Below are 26,135 nucleotides of genomic sequence, written 5' to 3'. Positions count from 1 at the left end.
ACCACATCACAATGGAATAAGGGGTGGGGCTTAAGGAAGAGGGTGAACCTGTGAATAGGGACAGTCCACCATGGGTTCTTATCAATCTGTGGAATCAGGCATGTTTGTGTAGAAATCAATATTTATTTCTGAAAGTTAATTGTGTTTATGCATCTTTTCTACATAAGCCTGACTGAATGAGATCATGTCAAAAGGGGGGAAAGGGTGCTCTCTTTAAAGGGGACCCGTCACCCTAAGAAATAATTCCAAATTATTTTTTTATCATGTTGGTTGAGCAAAATAAAACTTAATTAAACTACATTTATTATTTAAATTTTGATTCCTTCAGTTACGCAATTATGCAATCACAGCAAGCAGGCAGGATCCATTTTGTGGACACTGTTATTAAGACGAGATGTGCATCACACCAAAATGTTATGTATGCGCCCATACGCATTGCCCTACACAGCAATAGAATTTAAAGAGGGAGGGGGAATGTGGGGAGAACAGTGACATCTAGGAAGGGCTGAATGGAAAGTGAAATTAATTGACTGCCCCACCTCTATGCCTCAGGCATAGAGGCGGGGCAGGTAATATTTGATTGACAGCTCAGATATTTAAACGCCTATATAACAGGTATGGATGCCTAAATGACAAAAACAGTTTGGGTTCCATGTTTCATTTGCAAACTACTTTTGTTATACAGCTTTTTATGTAATGGTGACAGGTCCACTTTAAAAGAAAACTATACCCCCAAAATGAATATTTAATCAACAGTTTATATCAAATTAACTGGCATATTTAAGAATCTTACCAAACTGATATATATATATATATATATATTTAAGTAAATATTGCACTTTACATCTCATGCCTTGAATCACCATTTTGTGAAGGTCTGTGTGCTGCCTCAGAGATCGCCTGACAAGAAATACTACAGCTCTAACTGGAGGGGTTAGTCCACACGAAGAGATTCGGGAAGATTTAGTCGTCTGGCGACTAATCACCTCTTCTTCTGGGCGACAATCTCCCCGAACCACCTCCGCGTGTCTTCCCATCCGCTATAATGAAAAGTTGCCTGCTCTAAAGCACACGTGGCGCTTTGTTTTCTGAAGTCATCTGGAAAACGCAGTGGGAAGACATGCTGAGGCAGGAAGTGTGGGAAGCAAAAGGCATAATTTTGTCTGTTAACTGGCTCATGTGACCTAACATGTATGTTTGAATCCAAGGATACCAATGGGGGGCCCTTATTTTTTTTTTCTTAGCCTTGTATTGTGAATATGATATATTGTGAGACAGCCCCCATATTAGTGACTCACAGCAGCCCAGAGCATGTGCTGTGAATCAACAGAAAAGAAGATGGGGAGTTACGAATGGCATTTATGGAGGCACAATTTTTCACTTCTAGTAGGCTGCCATTAACTTCTACATGACCTCGACAGGTTTTAACTGGAGTATTTTCGTATTCGAATTCTTAGCAGCTTTGGGGTATAATAACAACCCCCTCTAAAAATTTCCAGTTTTCCCTTTTAAAAACTCGACCAGAAAAATTTGAGGATTAATAAATTGGCCCCTTGTTGTAGCATTTTATATCTATAATAGTCTCTAGATCTAGTTCTTTGTTTAGTGTTGGTTTCCTTTGAATGTTTTTTTTAATTAATTTTGCCACCACTTTGTAATATCCAATTAAGCTTTCTAGCAAACAGTTTTATTATATTTGTAATACCTGCCAATTCCCTAAATCTCTTGATCAGTACATTTACTACCTTGTACAATCTGCAGTCTGTCAATGAGTAAACTGAAACTATTTTCCACTTGGTCTGTTTTCTCCCCCTTTGGTGGTGTGTTTGCTTCAGTAGATACAGCCTTAATATGCTCTCTCAGCTTTTCTCCTCAGGGTAGAAAGGAATATTTTCCCATTAAACTTGTTGTTTACGATCTACCTATTTGGGCTTGAGTATGCTTTTTAAATATATTCAGGAGTCCAAATCTTAAATGCTCACTTAAATTTACTGTGATTTGTTGCAGATATAGCATTTAATGGAAACTTTGGATATGTAGCAAAATTCTTTCAAATGTATTTTAATATTTGCAGCTTAAGTGCCTTTTGCACTTTGGCGTTGACTATTAACAATCTAATGGGGGAATGTCATAAAAATCGCTAACGGAAAAACTATTCGCAATGCGAAAAGTTATGCCTCTGCGCGAACAAATTTTGCTTTGTGCGAATTTAATATAGCTTTTGCGAGCCCGGAAACTGTTTAGCGACCACTTCCGACAGTGAAAGACCGTTTGCGAATTTTATAGTTTGCACCAATGCGCAGTCAATGTAATAAAACGTCTTACTGAAAAAGTCGTTATGTTTGCTCCCAAAGATTACGACACCTTCAAGCACTTCTTATGAGTGCGCAATTAAAATTCGCAATGCGCAATTAAAATTCGCAATGCAATAAAAGTTTAAGGAACAATATTACATTGCGAGATGTGGATTTTTAGTCTTATTGGTGCGAATTGTTTTGCTCTTTGCGACTTTTATTACATTCCCCTGCATGTCTATAAATGAAATCACTGATCATGTGCATTGATAGTATGTCATTGGAATACTTCTGTGGACTTACTATGCATACAAAAATATACTATTAATGTTCTTTTGTAGCGTGCAGTTGTCTCTCTGGAATTTTTTTTTTTTTTTGGTTTATGATTGTTTACTTCCTTAGCTGTCCAATGTAAAAAAGAAGGAATTCCTTATGGAATGATAGTTATACAGTCCCCCATTTATAAAAGAACATATAAAAGTTCCACCGTTTAATTTCTTAATATGTTTTTATTCAAATTTGTCCAAATAAATGATGTTAAACAGAAAGTTTATGTTGGATTTTGACATGAGCAGATATTTATTGCTTAGCAAACCAAAGCTACACCAATTTACTGCCAGCGGCACAACCAGCAGCCCGGTTGCCTGGCACATATTAGGGCAGAGACACACAGTCAGATTCAGGGAGATTAGTCGCCCATCGACAAATCTCCTCTTCTTTGGGGCACCTAATCTCCCCTAATGGCCTCCCTCCTGCCAGCTAGAATGTAAATCATTGGCAGAATGGCAATAGCTGTGCTTCGTTTTCAGAAGTCGTCCGAAGTTGCCTCACGAGGAAACTTCAGGAGACTTTGGAAAACGAAGTGCCCCAAGTGCCATCCCGCCAGTGATTTAGATTCTAGCCAGTGGGAGGCAGTTCAGGGAGATTAATCGCCCCGATTCTTAGCGTGTCTCTGCCCTTATATAATTTTGAAAACATATGTAGCCTTAAAGTGGCCATACACTATAACAGTGCTGTCCAAGTTCTGTGGTACCGAGGGCCAAAATTTTACTGGCCTATGTGGAGGAGGGCCGATAATGGAAGTCAGTGTTGGCCACTCCCTTTTAAACCACACCCACTGTAAACCACACCCATATTACCACAAGAACTTTTAAGATCATATCCACATTAACGGTGGTAGCACACCAAAAAACCAAATGGTTGGTGCTCACTGCAGGGAAATCCCTCATCACTCATATGTGAAAAATTGGAAGTCATGTTAAAAACATACCCTTAAATCCATATGTCTCATCCTCCCCTGTGGATAATACAACAACCCCCCAACAAATGATTAAACACATTAACAACAATTTCCAAATGCTAACAAACCCCTAACAGGCTTACATCCCACAGGTAGGGTAGGGCAAGCAGCACTGGGCAAGCAGAGAATGGCACACACAGGGAAGAAAAAAAGGAGGTGGGGGTCATTAGCCTCACCTATAGATTGTCCGTAATTGTACCATTGATATAAAGACTAGTGCCGGCACCAGGCCACCGACCCCACTCACCATTCATAACTACAACATAAACTCTTCGAACTCAAATCTATCCGCAGGGCCAGGCCAAGGTATTTTTGCACCCTAGGCAAAGGCTTCAATCAGTGGCCCCCACCCAGTCCTGCATTACCATTTCCCACCTTACCAGTCATATAGCCCCCTGTACCTTTGCCAGCACCTATCATATTGCCTCCATTTGTACCTATACCAATGGCAGTCAATCTCTCAGATTGCCCCCAGGCCCCAATCTGTACCTGTGGCAGCATAAGACAAAACATCCATCATATTTTTACCCCCAATCTGTCCCTATGCCAGCGGCAACCAAAAGAATCCATTATATTGCCCCAATTTGCATCTGTTCCAGCAGTAGCCAATAATCCATGATATTGCCCTCAAACATCTGTGTACCTGTGCACCATATTGCCCCATGTACCTGAGCCAGCAGCAGCCAATCCTTTATATTGCCCCCAATCTGTACCTGTGCCAGCATCAGCCAAAAAATACACACTATTGCCTCCATATATGTACTTGTGCCAGCAGCAGCCAAATACTCCATCATATCATCTGTTTACCTGTGCAAGTAGCAGCCAAGATATTGCCCACAAATATGTACCTGTGCCAGCAGCTGCCAAAGGGAAGCTGGGGAGTGATTCTGTCTGGAACAGGGGGTTTATAAAGTTGAAAAACTATTAAAGGCCAAGCAAATCAGGGTTTAAAAAAGAAAGGAAATTCCCCTTAAAAGTGTGCCCCCCCATGATTGCGCGCTAGGTGGACGCCTACTCTGCCTGCCCCTAGTTCCAGCCCTGCAGGGAGGGAAGGCAGAAAGGAGCAGGAGACAAGTAAAGCTATCAGTCTAATATGTACTACATACAGTGACAAAGTGCTGGTCTCCATTAGCATTTTGAATAAGGTGTGAACAGATGAACAGTTTCAGTCTGGGTCTCAGGTGTGAACAGTACAGGGTTTTAGGATATAAACAATAGAGGTGTCACAAGTGTGAACAATACAGGGGATCACAGGTGTTATACAGGGGATTAGAGTCTGAATTTGAGGTTTAAACAATGCAGGGGGCGCGTTATCTCTACAGTGATACCTTTTAAATCTTACATATATTAAACAGACACAGCATCTGGGGGGCCAGTTGGACAGCCCTGCACTATAAAATCTGCTCGTTTGGCAAGGTCGACAAACGAGCGGATCTTGACCCGATAGGCCCACTAACGGCTGGGCGATATCGGATGAATCCAAATGTTCGGCCCTGGGGCCGAATGATCGGATTAAGATACTGCGAATGGGCTCCGACGGTCACAGGACTGCATCAACTAGCCGATGCGGTCCTGGATCGTACAAAAAAATCAAACTTGACCAATCGATATCTGGACGATTTTTGGCCTGATATCGTTGGGGAGGACCCGCCGGGAGCCCACCCATGTATGGCCACCTTTATATACTACTGCATTGCAGTCTTCAAAATGCACTTTTCACACTCAAATTACCATGTTTTTCCAGCTATTGCACTTAGTGCACATTTTTTGTTGGTGCACAAGTCTGTTGTGGATGACTGTTGGCATCCTGGAATTGCCTTCACGTCCAGACTAGTGCTAATTCCAGAGTTCCTAGCATCAGTCGGCACAGTTGCACACTATTCATGAGAGCAGGCTGGATGGGTGTACAATACACGCAAGTTTGTGTCTGTTATTGCACGCCACACTTGGTTTCGTAAATAAGGCTTAAAGGGATACTGTCATGGGGAAAATTTTTTTTTTCAAAATGAATCGGTTAATAGTGCTGCTCCAGTAGAATTCTGCACTGAAATCCATTTCTCAAAAGAGCAAACAGATTTTTTTATATTCAATTTTGAAATCTGACATGGGGCTAGACATATTGTCAATTTCCCAGCTGCCCCAAGTCATGTGACTTGTGCTCTGATAAACTTCAATCACTCTTTACTGCTGTACTGCAAGTTGGAGTGATATCAACCCCATCCCTTTTCCCCCCCAGCAGCCAAACAAAAGAACAATGGGAAGGTAACCAGATAACAGCCCCCTAACACAAGATAACAGCTGTCTGGTAGATCTAAGAACAGAACTCGATAGTAAAAACCCATGTCCCACTGGGACACTTCGGTTACATTGAGAAGGAAAAACAGCAGCCTGCCAGAAAGCATTTCTCTCCTAAAGTACAGGCAGAGGTTACATGACCAGGGGCAGCTGGGAAATTGACAAAATGTCTAGCCCCATGTCAGATTTCAAAATTGAATATAAAAAAATCTGTTTGCTCTTTTGAAAAATGGATTTCAGTGCAGAATTCTGCTGGAGTAGCACTATTAACTGATGCATTTTGGAAAAAAACATGTTTTCCCATGACAGGATCCCTTTAAGGAGTGGATCACCTGTTAACTTTTGGTATGTTATAGAATGGGCAAATCTTAGCAACTTTTCGGTTGGTCTTCATTATTTTTCTTTTTTAGTTTAATGATATGCCTTCTTCTTCTGACTCGTTCTACCTTTCAAATGGGGGTCACTGACCCATCCAAAAATAAATGCTCTGTAAGGCTACATATGAATTGTTATTGCTATTTTGGGCCTCTCCTATTCATATTCTAGTCTCTTATTTAAATCAACGCATGGTTGCTAGGGTGAATTTGACCATAGCAACAAGATTGCTGACATTGCAAACTGGAGAGCTGCTTCATAAACTGTTACAATTTTCTACATTAGCTGATACATTTCTCGGCAGCATCTATGGAATTTTAGCAACTATTGTACCAGTTAAAACAGCTGCCTTTTGTGACCACCCCCCCAAGCTGCTTCAGAAAGTGATACTTTTAGCTTCAATATTAGAAAAACAAGTTGTTTTTAAAGTATATATTTTTTTTATTTGGTTGTTCTATTTGTGGTATTTGTTGGCATTTTTGCAGTAAAAGATTATTCTGTTGAGCTGGAAAGCTTGTATGGCTCTAGTTACTGATTAAGCTGGTGTTGCCAACACAAGTATGAAGTGTTGTTTGTAGACCGCAGATTCAAGTAGAAATCCTTTCACATTTGACCAGCCATTCCTTTTAGGCAGAACAAATTGAGTATAATTACATTTCCAGAAACTGCTAATTATATTTTAATGGTTGGGTCAGAAAAGAACAGTAGCACTAGTTATTTGTAAAACATAAATTAATAATTTTGCTTTGTTTATTTGTCCACCTTTTATTTTATCTTATCTATCTATGAAGAACAATGCATCATGTTTGCTTTTTTTTAATGAAATAATACACCTAAATATATTTTAAACTATACCACATTACTTTGCTGCCTGTACTCCAGGAAGATTTTCTGTGGAACAGGTAGTGGCATCATGCCATTAATCATTCTTATTAAAAATTATTGTTATTGATGTTATTGCTATACAAAATTTACATCAGTCTCTGCCCCAGTTGGGTTTATAATGCTTGTCACTCACAGAATGGTCATTTTTATGAGGAGCCAATTACCCCGCCTGTATATTATGTCTTTACCATGTCTGCATTGACTTTTAAATGTACTTTTTAAATAAAACATATCTAAGGAATTCTTTTCTTTACCATACAATAATCTAATGTACATTAGAGTAGACCCGCAGTGTCTATTTGTGGTCCATATTTCAGGTGACCGTTGGTGTGTCTGATTTAACTGCTGGGTTTGATGTTTAAATAGAAGTGCATTGGCACTTCTAGAAATATTTGTCCCACTTTGCTTTTGGCACATAAAAGAACACAGCACTTGTACCAGTGTTTTGTGAGATTTCATTAACTACACCTCTTGGATTTTACTGACAGGTTATTGGAGGCATCTCCAAGAATACACGAAATAAATCAGTACTCAAAACTTGTATCGAGGGTAGCTGTAGCTAGTATGCTAAGTTAATGAAGATTTGGTTTTTTTTTTTCAAGTGGACATTCCACGCCTGGTAGAGGTAATGTGTTGTTTTTTTTGTTTCAGAAGTACATAGTTACTATGGTATATGGAGACTAAAACGTTCTGAATTTGTGTTCACATTTACATTGTAGGCTCAAGACACTCAGGGGTATATTTATTAAACTGTGTAAAATTATTTAGTTCAATAAAAATAAATTTGAAATACAAATGACACAACTTATAAACTTATAAAGGCTTCTGTAATCAGCAGTTTGGCATGTTAATTTTGCAGAAAACTACTTTAAAGGGATACTGTCATGGGAAAATTTTTTTTTTCAAAATGAATCAGTTAATAGTGCTGCTCCAGCAGAATTCTGCACTGAAATCCATTTCTCAAAAGAGCAAACAGATTTTTTTATATTCAATTTTGAAATCTGACATGGGGCTAGACATTTTGTCGATTTCCCAGCTGCCCCTGGTCATGTGACTTGTGCCTGCACTTCAGGAGAGAAATGCTTTCTGGCAGGCTGCTGTTTTACCTTCTCAATGTAACTGAATGTGTCTCAGTGGGACATGGGTTTTTACTATTGAGTGCTGCTCTTAGATCTACCAGGCAGCTGTTATCTTGTGTTAGGGAGCTGTTATCTGGTTACCTTCCCATTGTTCTTTTGTTTGGCTGCTGGTGGGGAAAGGGAGGGGGGTGATATCACTCCAACTTGCAGTACAGCAGTAAAGAGTGATTGAAGTTTATCAGAGCACAAGTCACATGACTTGGGGCAGATGGGAAATTGGCAATATGTCTAGCCCCATGTCAGATTTCAAAATTGAATATAAAAAAAATCTGTTTCTCTTTTGAGGAATGGATTCAGTGCAGAATTCTGCTGGAGCAGCACTATTAACTGATTCATTTTGAAAAAAAAAACATTTTTCCCATGACAGTATCCCTTTAACATGGTGGGGGGAAAAAACACTTTTGAGGACAAAAACAGCTGTTTTTTAGTTAAACGAGAACTAGCCTGAGTTTTTGTTGCCAGCTGGGAAATTGACAAAATGTCTAGCCCCATGTCAGATTTCAAAATTGAATATAAAAAAATCTGTTTGCTCTATTGAGAAATGGATTTCAGTGCAGAATTCTGCTGGAGCAGCACTATTAATTGGTGTTTTGAAAAAAATGTTTTTTTCCCATGACAGTATCCCTTTAAGGCTAATAGAACGCAAGCATATTGACCACTGCAGTGCCCTGTCCACCTGTCTCTGCTTTGAATGTTTTTCAGTGGGATGCACCATATCTGAAATATGAGGTATAGTGGCAGACAGATCTGTGTTAAAAAATGCTATGCAAGCATTCCTCCTGCATACCCCCAGATAAATGCCCTATCCGCTGGTGCAGTTAAACCTTCTTGACACAATGATCTCACAGCATTCTCAATAGTGCTTATGCATATACTGTTTACTGTTATGTTTTTTTGTGAATTTACAGAAACAAAAAGGTGTGATTTGTATACATCATAACCTTGGCAATGAGTTCATGTATTTTCCCCATGATTTTGGAGTTGCTATCTTTTTAATAGAACTGACACTTTTATACCATCCTTTACAGACGTTTTGCCTCAGTGGAGTTTTCAATCTAACTTCACAAACACACTTGTGTCATTATGATCGGGACCATATTAACCTACTTGTGTTTTTGGAATGTGGGAGGAAACTGGTATACCTGAGAGAAACTTAAACAGACATGGGATAAGCATACAAACACCTTGCACTGTACAATTTTTTTGTTGCTTTTTTGATTGCTTCTCACAGAAATCTTGGTATTCTAGTTTGTTTCTAAGTGTGGTGACTAAGCTAAACAAATATAACAGGTTAGATAAAAGGTTACATACTCTTTAAGGCTAGGGCCACACCGGGAGATTCAGGGAGATTGGTCGCCTGGCGATTAATCGCCGCGTCTTTGAGGCGACTAATCTCCCTGAATGGCTTGCTGGTATCTCGCACCCGCTATGGCTAAAGTCGCCTGCGCCTATTCACACGCGGCAATACGTTTTTCAAAGTCGCTCGAAATTGCCCATCAAAGACACAGCGATTAGTCGCCAGGCGACTAATCTCCCAGAAATCTTCCCGTGTGGCCTAGCCCTAAGACACATTAATTTGCTGTCTGCTATATTTTAAGTGCTAGAATAGACTTAATTGAGTCACCTGAGCTACCAAGACATGGTGTCCATCTGCAAAGGTGAACAATTTCAAAATCACCATAGCTTCGCTTCAAAGCATCTCTTCATAGTTTATATTCTTTTAGGGCGGTTTTCAAACTGCAAATCAATCTGAGTCTAATATAAGCACTGTTAAGGTGGCCATAGACGCAAAGATCCGCTCGTTTGGCGACAACCCCAAACAAGCCGATCTTTCCCCGATATGCCACTAACGGGCATGGCTATATCTGGGGTAATCTGAACGTTCGGCCCTATAACCAAACGATCAGATTACGATGAGAGCGCAGTGGGCTCCGGCGGAACGGTCGTGACAAAATCAAACCTGTCTGATCGACCAAACGACCGATCTCCGCCGGACGAAAAATGTCGGGGATTCTCCACACACGGTCCGAAAATCTTACGAATCCTTGATTCGTACGATAGGATCTTTGCGTCTATGGCCACCTTTAGTTGTTTTATTGTTTATATACCAGCTTTTCTTAATGCATGTTGCTTTTTTTTATTTAGAATTAAGGCATTTTAAACTTAATCTCTAGTCTAGAAAGTGCTTTGAGGAAATGTGCCTTTGACGTTGTGGAAGACCAAATGCGTTTGATTTATTAATAATTATTTGCTTCAGGAGTTCACAAAAGGAAATAGAATGTCTGAGAAATAGTTTTTTTTTCCAGCTTTCCAATGTTTGCCTTTAGGTTAAACTATGAATAAAGAACAAGTGAGGAATGCAGCATGGCTTTAGCCTTTTAATCAAATCAACTGCCTTTCCTTGGGCATTTTCTGCCATATCCAATCTTCTGGTAGCTGGGTGTAATGTTATAGGGAATGTTATCCTCTCTCCTTCAGGCTCTTGCTTGCACAGAGCTGTGGGAAAGATTGGATACTCCATCCAGATCACACAATCATTGTTCATAAACCCTGCAGTCATTATGACTGCATTACAGTTTATTCATGAACCCTTGAAGCATAAGTGCTAAAATAGTTGTAGCTTATCTCATCAAACGGTTTGACCTGATACTTATTGTGAGAAGGAATAGTTGGATTGTAGACTCCAACATAAATATCTTGTCTACAGATGCACCTCCTCTAGAATCTCTGTGATATTGGTTCTAGAAAAATTGTGGCGGGTGGAATAGTTAACAAAAATAAGAAACTAAAATATGTTGCACTCTACAGTGTGTAAAGCTGCCATGCACTTAACCTAAAAGTTTTCTTCTGCAAAAAGTGTTAAAGCTATTAAAATGTGAGAATATTTAATTTTAAAATTTCTGTAACCATAAAAAATGTCACAAACACAAAACTAATATTGAGTTTGTGCTGTGTTCTATAATTATCACACATGACAACATTTTAGTTTAAAATTGATCATTAAAATAAGAAAATTTGATCTGCAGATCAGCTCATTAAGGTGTCCTTATGTTCACAAAGCTATCAATAAACATGCTTAATATTTGTATTTGGAAATTCAAATAATATGATTCTCTTGCCATCTGTAGTGGTGAGGAAATGTTAAAAGTGTACTTATAATTTTAGTCATAAATGTACGTTTTATTAAGGTGAAAATTTGTCTGCCGTTAAGTATTTGTCAAAAATAGGCATTGAGCTTCCATCTGTTGAGATTTTATAAAAAGAACCTCTCCCCAGAATGTCTGTTAACATTTGTTCAGTTAATGGGCTTGTTTTACAAGTTTAAATTTTTTTTACCATATAGATGTTCTGCCCATTAGGTTGAAAATGGCAAAAAATAGGATTGTTTTTAAATTTATATTGCTAACAATTCTTCCTTTGCAAAGTTTTTTTGTGTAAGAACCCAAAGTCTTACACTTGCACTCTGCAAAGAATGTAACTATTGTTTTATCAGTTTTATCAAGGGTCGAATTTCGAAGTACAAAAAACTTCGAAATTCGACCATGGAATTAAAAAAACTTTGAATTCAAAGTTTTTTCAACAAATTTGGCAATCCTGCAGTCGAATAAAAATCGTTTGATCGAACGATTAAATCGTTGTAATCGAACGTTTCGAACGATTTTAGCGATCGATCAAAGGATTTGTATTCGATGTGTAAAGTGAAATGCTGTTCCAATTGTGTTCTTTGGGGCCTCTGCATGCAACTGCATTGGGTAATGGTTAAAAAAGAAATAGATTAAATCACAAACAAATATGAAGTACATTATATACTATATGTGTCCTTTTAAACATTTCTATATTTATATCAATTTGGAAAAATATAAGTGAATCCTTAGGATTATCAAATAATTTGAGGGTGAAATCGGAGTCGTGTTTTCAGTCAATGGGATGACAATCAGGTGTGTGTGTGAGAGACCCTGTTTAATTTAACGAACAGGGATCCAGCAAAGCCCCATACACACGTACAACACATTTATGGATGTGTATCATGGCTTGAACAAAGGAGGAGTCTGAGGACTTCAGAAAAAAAGTTGTTGATGCCCATAAAGCTGGAAAAGATTACTGTGTAGTGCAGTGCCAGTTGGCGCCCTCTAACAGCTTCAGGATTGCTAAAATGTAAGGAGGGTGAGAAAAATCATAATCCTTTGAGCTAAAAGGGCTAGGTTTCTTGTTACTATTCTTGTTGTAGCTGTCCTTCAAAAGGACAAGAATGTCTGCTCTCTCAACTCATACTTATGCCATTAAACATTGCAAACGCTCTTATATAGTCCTGTCCGTGGTAGTATGCAGGCCATATTTTTCTCCCTAAAATTACAGCTTGTACTTAGGGAATACAATTTTATTCTAAGTTTGAAAGAAGCCTTCCATGCTTCTGACAAATTTAATGGTAATTATTAGAGCAGTAGGAAGGGAACTAACTGCTCTTCATTAAGAAGAACAGATTGCTGTTCTTGAGGAAATATAAATATGTTAAAGCCATGTAATTCCTACTTCTTTATACATGTTATTTCCAGGCAGAATTTGTCATAATTCTGCTTTCTCAGTACATTTAAACATGATCTATTTATGTAAATGCTAATGTTACTATATATTTAATGAATTTAAAGATTTTCGGGGGAAAAAATTTTCAGAATCATTGAGAATGACTTTGATTGATAATGTGTGTTGCTTTCTGTTTTCTTCCTAGTATTCCTTTGCCTTAAACTAAATTGTGGTAAGCTAAAATGACAGCAATTACGACCATTTATCTTCTAAATGATATAATGTGTGATCCATTGGCAGTTTTAGTTAATATACTGGAGGGTGCTAGAACCATTAGAAGAGGTAATGGCTGCCTCGCAGGCGCAGATTACCATAGTATGTCATCATGCCCTGTGACTGTAGACAATAACTTTGGCATCCAGGGAGAGTGAAATGTATTTATTAATTAAATGTGTCAAGAAATGCATTGTATCATACGTGTGAAAAATAATGCATGAAAAGAGCGTTTTGGTAACAAAGCTTCTTCTGCAGTGGATGTTGTAGATTTGTTTAGGACTTAGTTTTGATGGGATTATAGGTCAAAGGGTAGTTAGTTCTAATAACAAAGCTGCTAGTTCAAAAAGTGAATGAGCAAAGCGTTAGAGAATTATATTCCTTCATCTGCAGACACTGTAGTGAAGTAAAAATGCTGTTGTGCTGCTTATTTAATTAATATCTGTGTTCAGTTCCTAAATCTTGGCTCTTATTGTGTGTATGTGCCATTCTAGCCTTTTCACTGCCAAAATTGCAGGGATCATCGTGCTACCCTTCTTTATGCTCCCAGTGTTTATCTAAAGAAAACAGTCAGCCTTCTTTAATGTTTTCATTTGTATGCTGCCTCAATGTCACTTGAAGTTTTGCTTTCTAGTTGTAATTTAAGAAATTGGTGTTGGTGCTTTTTGGCATTATTATGCTTTACTTTGTTTTGTGCACAATGGTACTAATTGGATAAAAGTTTGATGTGCACTTATATGGCAAAGCTCTGATAAAAGCTGTTATGATACAGAGATGTGTGAGCCAACCAAAGTCACAGCTATAACTGCGTGTCTGGGATGGGTTCAGGTCGAGTTCCACAAAAAGTTTTTCGGCAGAGAGCCCAGAATATTTAGCACCTGCACTTAGATACAATTGTAACTAATAAGGTAAGCAAAGATACAATTGCAGTTGCAATAAGCAGGTCTCTTGAGAACTGAAACTTGCAACTTAAAGGGCAATTTCACCTTCAAAACTGTAATAACACACAAAACATGATCCTAAAACACCCAGAAAATATGTTCAGAATCTCCATATCCTGCCACATTTTGTAAAATGGACATGGTATCTAGGGGGTGTAGCCACAAAATGAGCATGGTCAAAATTTTCTGCCACACTAAGCTTGGCAAAACTTTTTGTCCCTCTTTTAGATTTTCAGTTGTTGGGAGGTATGATCTACATGGCCCACATGTGTTAATAGGAGTTGTTCATCATTTTTTTTTTTTTTTGCAGTTCAGTTGGTTTCAGATAGTTTACCAAAATAAAGGCTTTTTCTAATTAATTTCTATGTGTGATTGTCTAATATTGAAGTGTGAAGTGTAATGTTTCACCTTCTAAAGCAGCTCTGGGAGGGGGGTAAGAACACAGCGAATAGGCACATCGACTGCCGTAGACAGGGAATCCATAGGCCAGGATAATAAAAAGTCAAACTTTATTCAAAAAATGTGGCATAAAAACATATAGCACACAAATGTGAATTGCAGGCAGGGTGAGAGCATGGCTTGACGCGTTTCGTGACTCAAAACTGGTCACTTCCTCAAGAAGCCTTGAAGTGACCAGTTTTGAGTCACGAAACGCGTCAAGCCATGCTCTCACCCTGCCTGCAATTCACATTTGTGTGCTATATGTTTTTATGCCACATTTTTTGAATAAAGTTTGACTTTTTATTATCCTGGCCTATGGATTCCCTGTCTACGGCAGTCGATGTGCCTATTCGCTGTGTTCTTTCAAATACCACGTGACTGGAGTGGAATGGCTGCCTGAGAGACGCGATAGGGTTACCATTTCAATCTCCCTAAGATCGTTCCTGTCGGCGCATCTTGCTTATCTGGGAGGGGGGTAGTCGGCCTTGTAAACTGTTCTAAACTGATACATTAATACAATAGTTGCTAATACTCCACAGATGCAGCTGAAAAATGTATTGACTAAATGTTGCAAAATTATAAGTTTAGAATCCGCACCTGAATTAGTGAGCTGTAAGATTGAAACACCAGAGACAGGGACATTAAACTTTAAACTTCGATTTTGTAAAAAATTTGGGGGAGATTTACTAAACTCGAGTGAATAATTCGAATGAAAAAATATATGAATTTCTAAGTAATTTTTTGGGTACCATCGAATTGGTCGAAACGAATGAAGTTAATTGAAGTACTGTCTCTTTAAAAAAAACTTCGACTTCATACTTAGCCACTTTAAATTTACCGAAGTCCAATGTTAGCCTATGGGGACCATCCCCAGCACTTTTCTAAGTTTTCTTTGGTCGAATAAAAATCCTTCAATCGATCGTTTAAAATCGTTCGATCCAAAGGATTTTGTCGTTCGATCCAACGATTTTTATTCGATCGGTTGTAGAGTTTGCGCTAAAATTTTACTTCCAGGGTCAAATTCGAGAGGGTTTTTTAACCCTCGAAATTCGACCCTTGATAAATCTGCCCCTTAAAGTAATTAAAAAAAGGCATAATGTCTGGTAAACAATCGGAAAACAATTGAACTGAAATTTGGAAGGTGAACAGCCCCTTTAAAGAGGAACTAAAGCTTAACTAAAGAAGCAGGCTAGAACTGTTGTACATTATGTTTTGGGCTTCTGAACAAGCCCAAAGCAACCACAGCCCTTTAGCAGGAAAGATCTGTGCCTCTAATGATGCCCTAGTAGCTCTCCAAATGCTCTCCTTTCTGCTGATTCACTGCACATGCTCTGTGTTGCTATGCAATAAGGGTATACGGTCTGTAATAAATGCACTGGAGGTTTTGTATAACCATGCTGTTTAAGGTCCCCATAGAGGTAAAGATCGTTCGCTGGTGAATGATCGATTTAATTGCAATCTGACCAATCCGTCAGATTATCGTGAGGTTAGTGGGAATCGAACGATCGTGCATCTTACGATTTTTTGTCCGAATTCTGTCAGAAAATTGATCGTCCAGGTTAAAACATTTTTTATCTGTCCCAGTGCAATCTATCTATGTTTGCAGGGCCAAGCAGGCAGCTACCCTCAATTTTCCTGGCAATATCACTTGAAATGTTCTTTTTAGTTGATGGACAAATCGTTCATTTAAACGATCTTTTCAAGATAATCGTGGTCTCACGATAACAAAAAGATCTTTTAAAAATCTTTACATCTATGGCCAGCTTTAGTTTCATTTAGCAAATTAAAGAATTTTTTTTGAATTGGCAGTAAATATAGCTTTTATGCAAGTGCATTTAAGGCACGTTCATTTTAGCGTTTACCTTTTAAGAGCAGAAGTTGTAGATTCAGAGCTTAGAGGTAAATTTGTATTCTGTTGTGTTTCTACTCAGGAACGCGAAGATATACAAAAGAGTCTGAAATATTGGTTTGCACTGTAAAATAAAAACTTCAAAATGCTTGATCAGCAAATAACTTGCTCTTTCATGGTTGTTAAGTTGTACTGAGAATTTTATCCTACTGCCAATATGTGAAATGTATCTCTTTTGTACTCCAACAGTCCCACTTATATAAATTTTAAGAGCAGAGTATTTGCCTTTTGCACATAAAAAACAGAGCCCTGGGCAGTTCTTCAAATGGCAAATGTATACAAAATAGTGAAAAATTGTGTGCTGAAGTTTCCTTGGCATTTTGCTGCTAAAAGTATTTCAGCAAAAGGGTTAAACACAGGGTCTGGTTTACTAATACGGTCATTCTATAAATCCATACAGCAGAAGAATAATCCTTCGCTTTCCCAGGCTAGTAGATGCCAGGATCACAATAGTAAGATTAAATTACTAAATTGATGTTATTATAATAACAACATTAGTCTGTCTGAAATTATTATTGAGAATCCAATACTGTAGCTATTTAAACAAATGCAGAAAAGAATGAAGCTTTAGTTAATTTATGACGGTTATTATAAAATTAGGCATTTTGGTATTCGTTGAATTGCATGAAAGATGGTTGGCCAATGAATACTGATAAAGCAGTTTTCCAGCGCTCACCACATTTCAGTTATTTTTACAGGGTGCATGAATTTCGTAGGTGTTCACTGATACCATTTAATTGTACAGAAAAGCAGAACACATACCGTATATACACGAGTATAAGCCGAGTTTTTCAGCATCCAAATTGTGCTGAAAAAGTCTACCTCGGCTTATACTCGGGTCAGCGAGTAGCAGAGATTGCAGTCACTTTTAATCATTCCTATACCAACAGTTCACTTGGGGAGAGACTGCAATATCCCACAATGCCCTCTGTTGGTTATATGAAGGAATAACAGTGCGCCCTCTGTTGGTTATATGAAAGAATAACAGTGACTGCAATATCACACAGCGACCATCTGTTGTTTATATGAAAGAATAACAGTGACTGCAAAATCACACAGCGCCATCTGTTGGTTGTATGAAAGAATAACAGTGCGCCCTCTGTTGGTTATATGAAAGATTAACAGTGACTGCAATATCACACAGCGCCCTCTGTTGGTTATATTAAAGAATAACAGTGACTGCAATATCACACAGCACCCTCTGTTGGTTATATGAAAGAATAACAGTGACTGCAATATCACACAGCGCCATATGTTGGTTATATGGAAGAATAACAGTGACTGCAATATCACACAGTGCCCTCTGTTGGTTTTATGAAAGATTAATAGTGACTGCAATATCACACAGCGCCCTCTGTTGGTTATATGAAAGAATAACAGTGACTGCAATATCACACAGCGACCATCTGTTGGTTATATGAAAGAATAACAGTGATTGCAAAATCACACAGCGCCATCTGTTGGTTGTATGAAAGAATAACAGTGCGCCCTCTGTTGGTTATATGAAAGATTAACAGTGACTGCAATATCACACAGCGCCCTCTGTTGGTTATATTAAAGAATAACAGTGACTGCAATATCACACAGCACCCTCTGTTGGTTATATGAAAGAATAACAGTGACTGCAATATCACACAGCGCCATATGTTGGTTATATGGAAGAATAACAGTGACTGCAATATCACACAGTGCCCTCTGTTGGTTTTATGAAAGATTAACAGTGACTGCAATATCACACAGCGCCCTCTGTTGGTTATATGAAAGAATAAGTGACTGCAATATCACACAGCGCCCTCTGTTGGTTATACGAAAGATTAACAGTGATGGCAATATCAAACAGCACCCTCTGCACATGGTAGTGGGACAGTGGGACAATGCACACAGTAATCCGTTTGGCAATTCTCTGTCACCATCAACTTTGCGAAGAAGTCCGGTTGATTGCTGGGGGGGTCGCTTTGGCAGAATGTGCGCTGCTGGGAGACAGGGCTGTAGTTGTGTCTAGGCTTATACTAGAGTCAATAAGTTTTCCCAGTTTTTGTAGGTAAAATTAGGTACCTCGGCTTATACTCGGGTCGGCTTATACTCGAGTATATACGGTATATAGAATGTGTGTGTGTACACACACACACACACACACACACACACACACACACACACACACACACGTATATATGTATGTATACACACACACAGAATGTACAATCATCTTATTGTAACTTATTGCATGATCACAGCAACATCACCCCCCCCACGGAGTGCTTTTTCTGACTGATTACTAATGTAAAAAAACAATTGCATACTGTACTTTTTTGCAAATATCTTTTATCCTGCAATTGTCCTTGGCTACAGTAAGAATCTTCAGTGAGTACATTGGCATATTATGTATAACTACTAGCTTTGTGAGAATCCTAGACAGAGTAACGGTTGTAAAAAAAAATCGATATATACCTATATGGAAAAATAATATAAAAAAAATATCAGCACTCACAGGATTTATCATGAAGGTGAAAAAAAGACTTTATCCAGGTTGTGTAAGTGTAAATAGTGTGCACACTCTTAAATTGTATTTGATCTATATAGGTTAATGTACCCCCTATTATAAAATGTGAGGATATTATTAGTGACTGAGGAGTACTATAACCATATAAAGGTTTATATAGGCCATAGAGCTCAGATGAGATTTTAATATTCTGTTATTTTACAACATGGGGTATTTATTTTCATAATACACAAATTTTTGTCAGTTATGTGACACAAATGACCACACTTAGACACTGATTATAGCTTCTCACATCAATAAGCACCGTTTATATAGTGAATAAAGTACACCCTCTTGTAAAATATAAGGATATTATAAGTTACCGAGGAGTTTCATGACCCTATAAAAACACGAGGCCGAAGGCCGAGTGTTTTTATACAGGTCATGGAACTCTGAGGTAACTTATAATATCCTCATATTTTACAACTGGGGGTACTTTATTTATTATAATACACAAATTTTAGTGAGTCATGTGACAGAAATTACATCACTACTCACCGTTTATAACTGATGACATCACTACTCACCGTTTATAAGGATATAATTTACAAGATATTCATGGCTTTTGTGTATTATAAGGATATAATTTATAGGTCAACTTGTGCTCTGAATACTAAAATATTGCATAATATTGTAAAATTTTGTCACCACGGGAAAATATTGCTTGAGATATTTAATAATTACAAGCAATTGTATTAGAAAATTTTTTATGTATTTAAATATAAAACTTTTTAATGAAATAAGTAATAATGATGCAATATTTAATTAAGAGCAAATACATTAATTAATTATTTAATTAAGACCTTATTTTAAAATTGTAATATTTACCTTCGAAATTCGAATTTAAAAAGAACAACCAAAATTAAATGGTTTTTTTTAATTTTTTTTTTTTTTGGCCAAATAGGTCCGTTTTCGATCGAATTCGAATTGTACGAATCATAGTAATAGTGCATTCAAATCGTATGATTCAAAGTTTTTCCCCCAAAAAACTTTGATTTCTCAAAGTCCACCAATTGACTCCAAATAGGTTCTAGGAGGTCCCCCATAGGCTAAAACAGCAATTTGGCAGGTTTTAGATGGTGAATGGTTGAAGACTAATTTTTAAAGTAACAGTATTAATAAATTTCTAAATTCTATTTGAATCAAATTTGGACTATTCCCTAGTCGAAGTGCACACAAATTAGCTTGAAATTTAAATTTTTAAAATTCAAATTTTCACTTCGACCTTTGATAAATATGCCCCCTTTTTCCTCACCAATTAATTCATTAATTAATTTCTCACCATGAACAGCTTGAAATTTAATTGCAAATATCCAATGATCTCTTTGTATGTTGCTCTCCATTTCTGATTTTTTCTTTTTTTCTTTTTAGGAGACTGTACTTTTGATGATGGGCCTGGCCCCTGTGATTATCATCAAGACCTTTATGATGATTTTGATTGGGAGCATATCAGTGTGCAGGAGCACCATTATTTGCCCTCAGATATGCCAAAAGGTGAGTGATCTTTGCTTGCGATTCTTGTTGCATTGGTTTCTGTTCATCTGCTCCCTAATGTGTGCAGATCAAGAAGTGTTTCTAGTCGATTCTCAATAGAGATAATGGATGGGGATTTTTGAGCATTTTGGCCTGGCCTGTTTGGTCTTCTAAAATACTCCCATATTCAACCTCTGTACAGAATGTATGTATGTATATATGTATAGGTATGTGAATTTGTGTTGTATTTTGATAAAGGGCCCAAGCACCAAAATGTCAATTCAATAAAGAAAATATCATGCTGGGAATTTCCCAGTTTGTGCAGGCTTTTGTTTATAGTGACTCATTTAGTATTCAAGCACTAAATTAAGGCTACCTGTTGTATAAATCAATACTCCATTAAATAAAAAGAAAAATAGGAAATTGAGTCCAGAGGACAGGCCAGGAAAAAATAAGAAATTTTAATGGGTGTGGAATTTCAACAAATTGGTGCCTCCCAGTAAATGTTGATGTCCGCTATTACAACATCACAAGGGAAAGCATTTAACAGATTCTTGGTGCAGAACCATTAATATTGCCTTAGAAGAAATTCTGGCAAGTGCAACGGTTTAGCACTTGTCACAAGAGTGCAATCAGAAGGACTCTGATTTATGCAAATGTTGGCATTGCTAATTACCATGGAGAGTAGGTAATGAATAGCTGAAGAGGTACAGCCCTGGTGACCTTGTCTACACACCTTTGATGAACAGCTTAATCTGCTCTTCTAAGACAGAATGATATTCAGAGAAATTAAAGCATTTGAAATTTGGCAACAATTCCAATTAATAGAATATTAAGTATTTAATCATACAGCTGAGGTCACTTAAGAAAATCGTTCTTTTGACAGATGAAAAAAGATGGCTCTTTTTCGGTGTTAGCAGGATAGAAAGTTGTATCGTAATGTTAAAAATGTGATTTAAAAAAGTGCAAATTGACAAAACATCCATAAACTAATAATATTCTTAAAACATTCTCTATCCATAAGGAATCAATTGGCAAGGTGTTGTACATGTATAGTATTTTTTATAGACATTTTAGTCTGTGGCATTTACAAATAATGCACACAGAGTCTGGTCTTTTTCTGCATTGTACAGGGCATTTAGACACAAGTTTGCCCTCTGATGGAAGTTTCTCAGTCTTTGTTTATGCGTTTTGTCTATCTTGCTTATTCATTTGCTTCTTGTTATGCCCACAAACATACGATTCATCAAACTGATAATTTGGGGAAAATTGACTGGTCGGGCCAGCAACATTGTGGCCAAAAATCAAAAAAGATTTACTTAGACCACCAAATGAGCAATTCATTATTTATATATGGCCAACACAAATTTTTTTGTCAAAGAAGCAGTGGTTCAGAGCTCCAAATTTGTTTACAAAATATTTTGATGCCCATTTATTTGGAACACAAAGTCCCATGGACGTTTGTATTATACCAGTTTCAAATAGATTAGTTAACATAAGGCAAGTGTGAATTCTACAAATGTGATCAGCACCAGTCCTTTTATTTGTTTTATTATAATAAATTGAGGCAGGTGTAATGGTAAATAATTGGAAAGTATTGATGAAAGTTTAGGGCTGTGTAGTGGAGTTCTCACCCTGAGAAGCAAGTACTACTTGTAGGCATGCTTTATAACAAGAAAATGTATTGTTTTCTTTTGCTTTCTTCTGTTAAATTTATGAAACCCATTTGAAGAGCAAAACTCTTTCTTACAATATAACTTCTACCAGTGCCAGGTTTTGGTCAATAAAATTTTTCTATTTCTTGACATGGTCTTTTTTTTTCTTTTTTAATGTCATACAAAGAATAGGATTTAGTATTTTCTTGCTATACATTTCTGCATTAAATAACCAATAATACTGGTGTATAAACTTTTTTTTTTTTGCTAGTCAAGACATGTTGTTGCAGTGTCTTAAAGGGGTTGTTCACCTTCCAACACTTTTTTTTCAGTTCAGTTGTTTTCAGATAGTTCACCAAAAATAGACTTGTGTTTATAACATTGAAGTTTCATTTTCACCTTCTCATGTCACCCTGGGGCAGCTCTGGGAGAGGGGGGGGCGCAGGGTTGAAGACTCTGTAAACTGTTGTAATCTACATTAGTTGATACATTTCTTATTTTTGGCCCTGCTAAACAGAATCCCTGAGTTCCATTAAAGGCAGCTGTTAGAATTGATACAATAATTGCTAATATTCCATAGATACCTGAGAAATGTGAACCAATGTAGCAAAACGGCTAACAATCTGAACCTGGATTACTGAGCTGCCAGACTGAAACACAAGAGGGAGGAACATTAAAGGGCACCAATCATAACTAAAATCCTTTACTATGTAAAGACACTATGTGAAAGTCAAAAAATCCAATTTTTAAAACAGTTACAATAGATTGTATAATGTAAATCATCAGCTCACTATACCTTCTGCAAAATCTCCCCTATCTACTGCAGTTGTAGTTGAGGCAGGCATCCTTACTGCCTCCTCCTGCCTATATCTTCACAGCCAACTGCAGCTCTGAAATCTCACACATGCTCAGTTGAAATTCCTTGGTTGCCTAGCAACCCTTCTAAGGTATTTTCATATCAGCCAATTGTTTGTGTTAGCTGTTGTTCATTAGTGCTGCCACCTGTCTGGAAGTTAGTGTGTGCCCTTCATTTGCATAATGACATCACCAGCAGGAGACAAGATAGGGAGATCTCATGATACTTCTAGTGGAGGAGTTTACTAAAGCTAGGCATTCTGGGTAGAATACTCAAGGCAACGCTACAATTTGTGCATGCTTGTAAACTCATTTTCATGTTACAGTCAAAGTATGTCTTTCAGTGAGAGAAACAATTTTATAAAGTAAGGATTTTTTAAAAACTGCTGTTTTTTTTCACAAAAAAATATATATGTAGTTTGATTAAATGTGTTTAGGCTGTACTGGTCAGATTGTTAATGTGTTTAACAACAGCTTCCAAACCGAAATTTGATAAAGAGGCCCACATAAATCAGAAACCCCTAATATATCCATTATAGTTTCTTGTTTCTTCAAAAAGTATGAATAAATGCCATTTTATATGCTGATATGCAGCTGTTTAACAGTTCTTCTCTTTCTGCATCATGTGAAATACTTGCAGGGAATGGAGGGACTAAACACTGATGTTACAAATTGTAAAAACTTCTCCACCGCTTACAGCCAGCATGCAGGAACTACATAACCCAAAATGCATTGCACTGTGATGTTCCTTTCCTTATTGAAATCATGTGTTCAGGGAATGCAGGAGGATGCAGGCTGAGGACAGGTGGCTGTTGATACAAAGTAACAATAGTCAGCCAGCTCAGCAAAGTAGTCAGAGAGATCAGCAGGGGGCTAGGGCTTAGGGAACTGTCAGAAACCATTACATATTATGAAAAGTCTGCATATTTTTTAAATGATGTATATTGCAAAGTAGCTTGAAATAGTTTATTTAAAAAAAAAGCTTAGTGATACTGACACTAAAAAACTAAATTTTTAAAATATCAATGTACATTAAAAGTTACCTATAAGGTCATGTTGATGTTTTTTTTGCTGAGAGGTTTGTTTTGTAAGTAATTGTTAATTGAAGTTTCTAAACCTGGCTGTTTTGCCAACCTGACTGTCCCATCTCAGCCTATCAGTTAAAGTTTCTAATGCTAATGGGCTCCTTTAATAGGGTTTAAATGACTTTCAATAGAAAAACGATCTTCTTTAACTTGTATATCAATTTATCTTTTACTATCTTCTTTAACTTGTATGAGTTTTGCTTGTAATGGCATGCTTTACCAAAGCCACAGCTTGAATGTGGGTTTGTGAAATTTACTCTCTAACACAGCAATCAATTTCTTGTGACACTTGCCTGCTGCTAGTAAATATTTAGTTGCCTTTTCTATAACTGGCTGAAGGCTACACAAGCGATAGCCCCCAAGTGCAAGGATTTTTCTCTGTTGCAAAATCACAGGACACATTCTACTAGTCTGGATGCCAGTAGTGATTTTATAGATCCTCTCTTCTGCTGTAGCATGCTACTCACTGAAGTTTTCTGAATCAAGCCATTTAAGACCATGTTAGGCCATAACGCATGTTTCAACACTTAGGAGCAGATTTATCAAAATGTGAGTTTAGAGATTAATGTTTAAAATACTTAAAACTCACCCAAATTCTGTTAATTTCAATGGGATTTTTCTAACTTTCATCACCCATTGATAAATACATTTGTAAAAATACCATAGAAATAAATAGAACATGGTGAGTTTTTATTTATTAAGCTCTAAGCTCACATTTTGATAAATCTGCCCCTAATATGTGCAATGACGGGGGTTGCATTTTGCCACTTGAGTGAATTGTGAGGCCTGAAATAGCTTGCTATTGCCCAAAATGTAAAGAACTAAACCCCAAATACCAAAAAAGCCACCCCATTACTGAATGGCATTGTCCCCCTATCCCTCCCTGCACTGTACATTAATACCGCTTCCATTTTTTCGGGACACAACACCGACACGACGAAGTCAGGAATCTGCTTCGACTGCACATGCTCAAATCGGTGCTGAGTCCTGAAAGAATACAAAGTGGTGGAAGATGGTACTTATGCACAGTGCGTATAGGGAGTTGGGGGCAGCTATGCGGGGCTTTTTTGGTACGGTGGTTTAGTTCTCCTTTAAATTCACGTGGGTACGTTACACTTTTATTTATATATATATATATATATATATATATATATATATATATATATATATATATATATATATATATATATATATATATATAAATATCATTATTGCTATAAGAATGCTTGTATTATGTGCCTTTAAATATTATTTTCAGTATTCCTTTTGTGTTCCGAATCCAAAAGCAAGAAAATGACTTTAGTTTGGGGAGCTCATTAAAAGGAGCAAAGTACCACAGTGTTTTAGGTTCAATGCTCAGACTCTAATGGACTGCTTCAGGGAATGGCCTAATGAAAGCTGATTTTTAATGTATTGGCTGTTGCCCTCGCCATTCTGAATACAATCTAGAAAATTTCTAAATGACAGTGGACATAAATGGCCTGCTGTGAGTGTTTCATTGGCACAGTCTTTGTGATATATCTACTGTGTTTTAATTAGATGCTTATGAATTCATAGATGAAAAATTCAAGTAGTGTATAACATTTTAAATATACTTTTTTCTCATGCTTAAAATTGTATTCCTTATGGTGTAAATTGGCCCTAGCATTTGTGAATGTGATATGGACCTGATTGCTCTAATAGGGCATAGGCTGCATTTGCCTAAATGAAGAACTCTCTGTAAAGCACTGAGTAACTGTTTGTGCTATATAACAGAACGATATTTTAGTAAACAGATTAAAATCATTTATTCTTGTTGACTAGACAGGATTGCTTATTTTTTTTTTTTTTGCAGTCCACTTTCAAAAAAAGCTTTGAAAATGTGGTGCTTCTTATGTAAACTATCTCTCCCTCCTCTCTCATTTTCTTAGGTCTTGATAATTCTTACATGTCCTAATTATTAAACATCTGACATAATCTGAAAACTTGCCCAGTTTTAAAAGGTGTTATTTAGCTTTAATTTAACTTTTTTTTTTTTTACAATTGAGTATCGGTGATGCAGGTAGACTAATTAATTTGTAAAACTGAGATAGGGGCTTCACTAAACCAGGGATGTGGATATACTAGTCGTGTAGGACTCGTCTCAATGCTAGCATATGGGAATTGGGCAGTAAGG

The 26,135-nt window shown here is 37.3% G+C and overlaps 1 protein-coding gene across 14 annotated transcripts in view; it reads left to right on the top strand.

Moving 5' to 3' along the window:
• ptprk.L (protein tyrosine phosphatase receptor type K L homeolog) overlaps window positions 1-26,135 on the top strand; it is a 291,695-nt gene that overhangs the window by 35,279 nt on the left and 230,281 nt on the right. For all 14 annotated transcript variants that reach the window (XM_041562919.1, XM_041562917.1, XM_041562920.1 and 11 more), the window contains exon 2: window positions 20,284-20,406. In XM_041562919.1, coding sequence (XP_041418853.1) covers window positions 20,284-20,406 — 123 coding nt within the window. The remainder of the gene's footprint in view (window positions 1-20,283; window positions 20,407-26,135) is intronic.

Source organism: Xenopus laevis, chromosome 5L, assembly GCF_017654675.1.
Source record: "Xenopus laevis strain J_2021 chromosome 5L, Xenopus_laevis_v10.1, whole genome shotgun sequence".
Classification (NCBI taxonomy): Eukaryota; Metazoa; Chordata; class Amphibia; order Anura; family Pipidae; genus Xenopus; species Xenopus laevis.
This window is presented reverse-complemented; position numbering and strand designations above follow the sequence as displayed.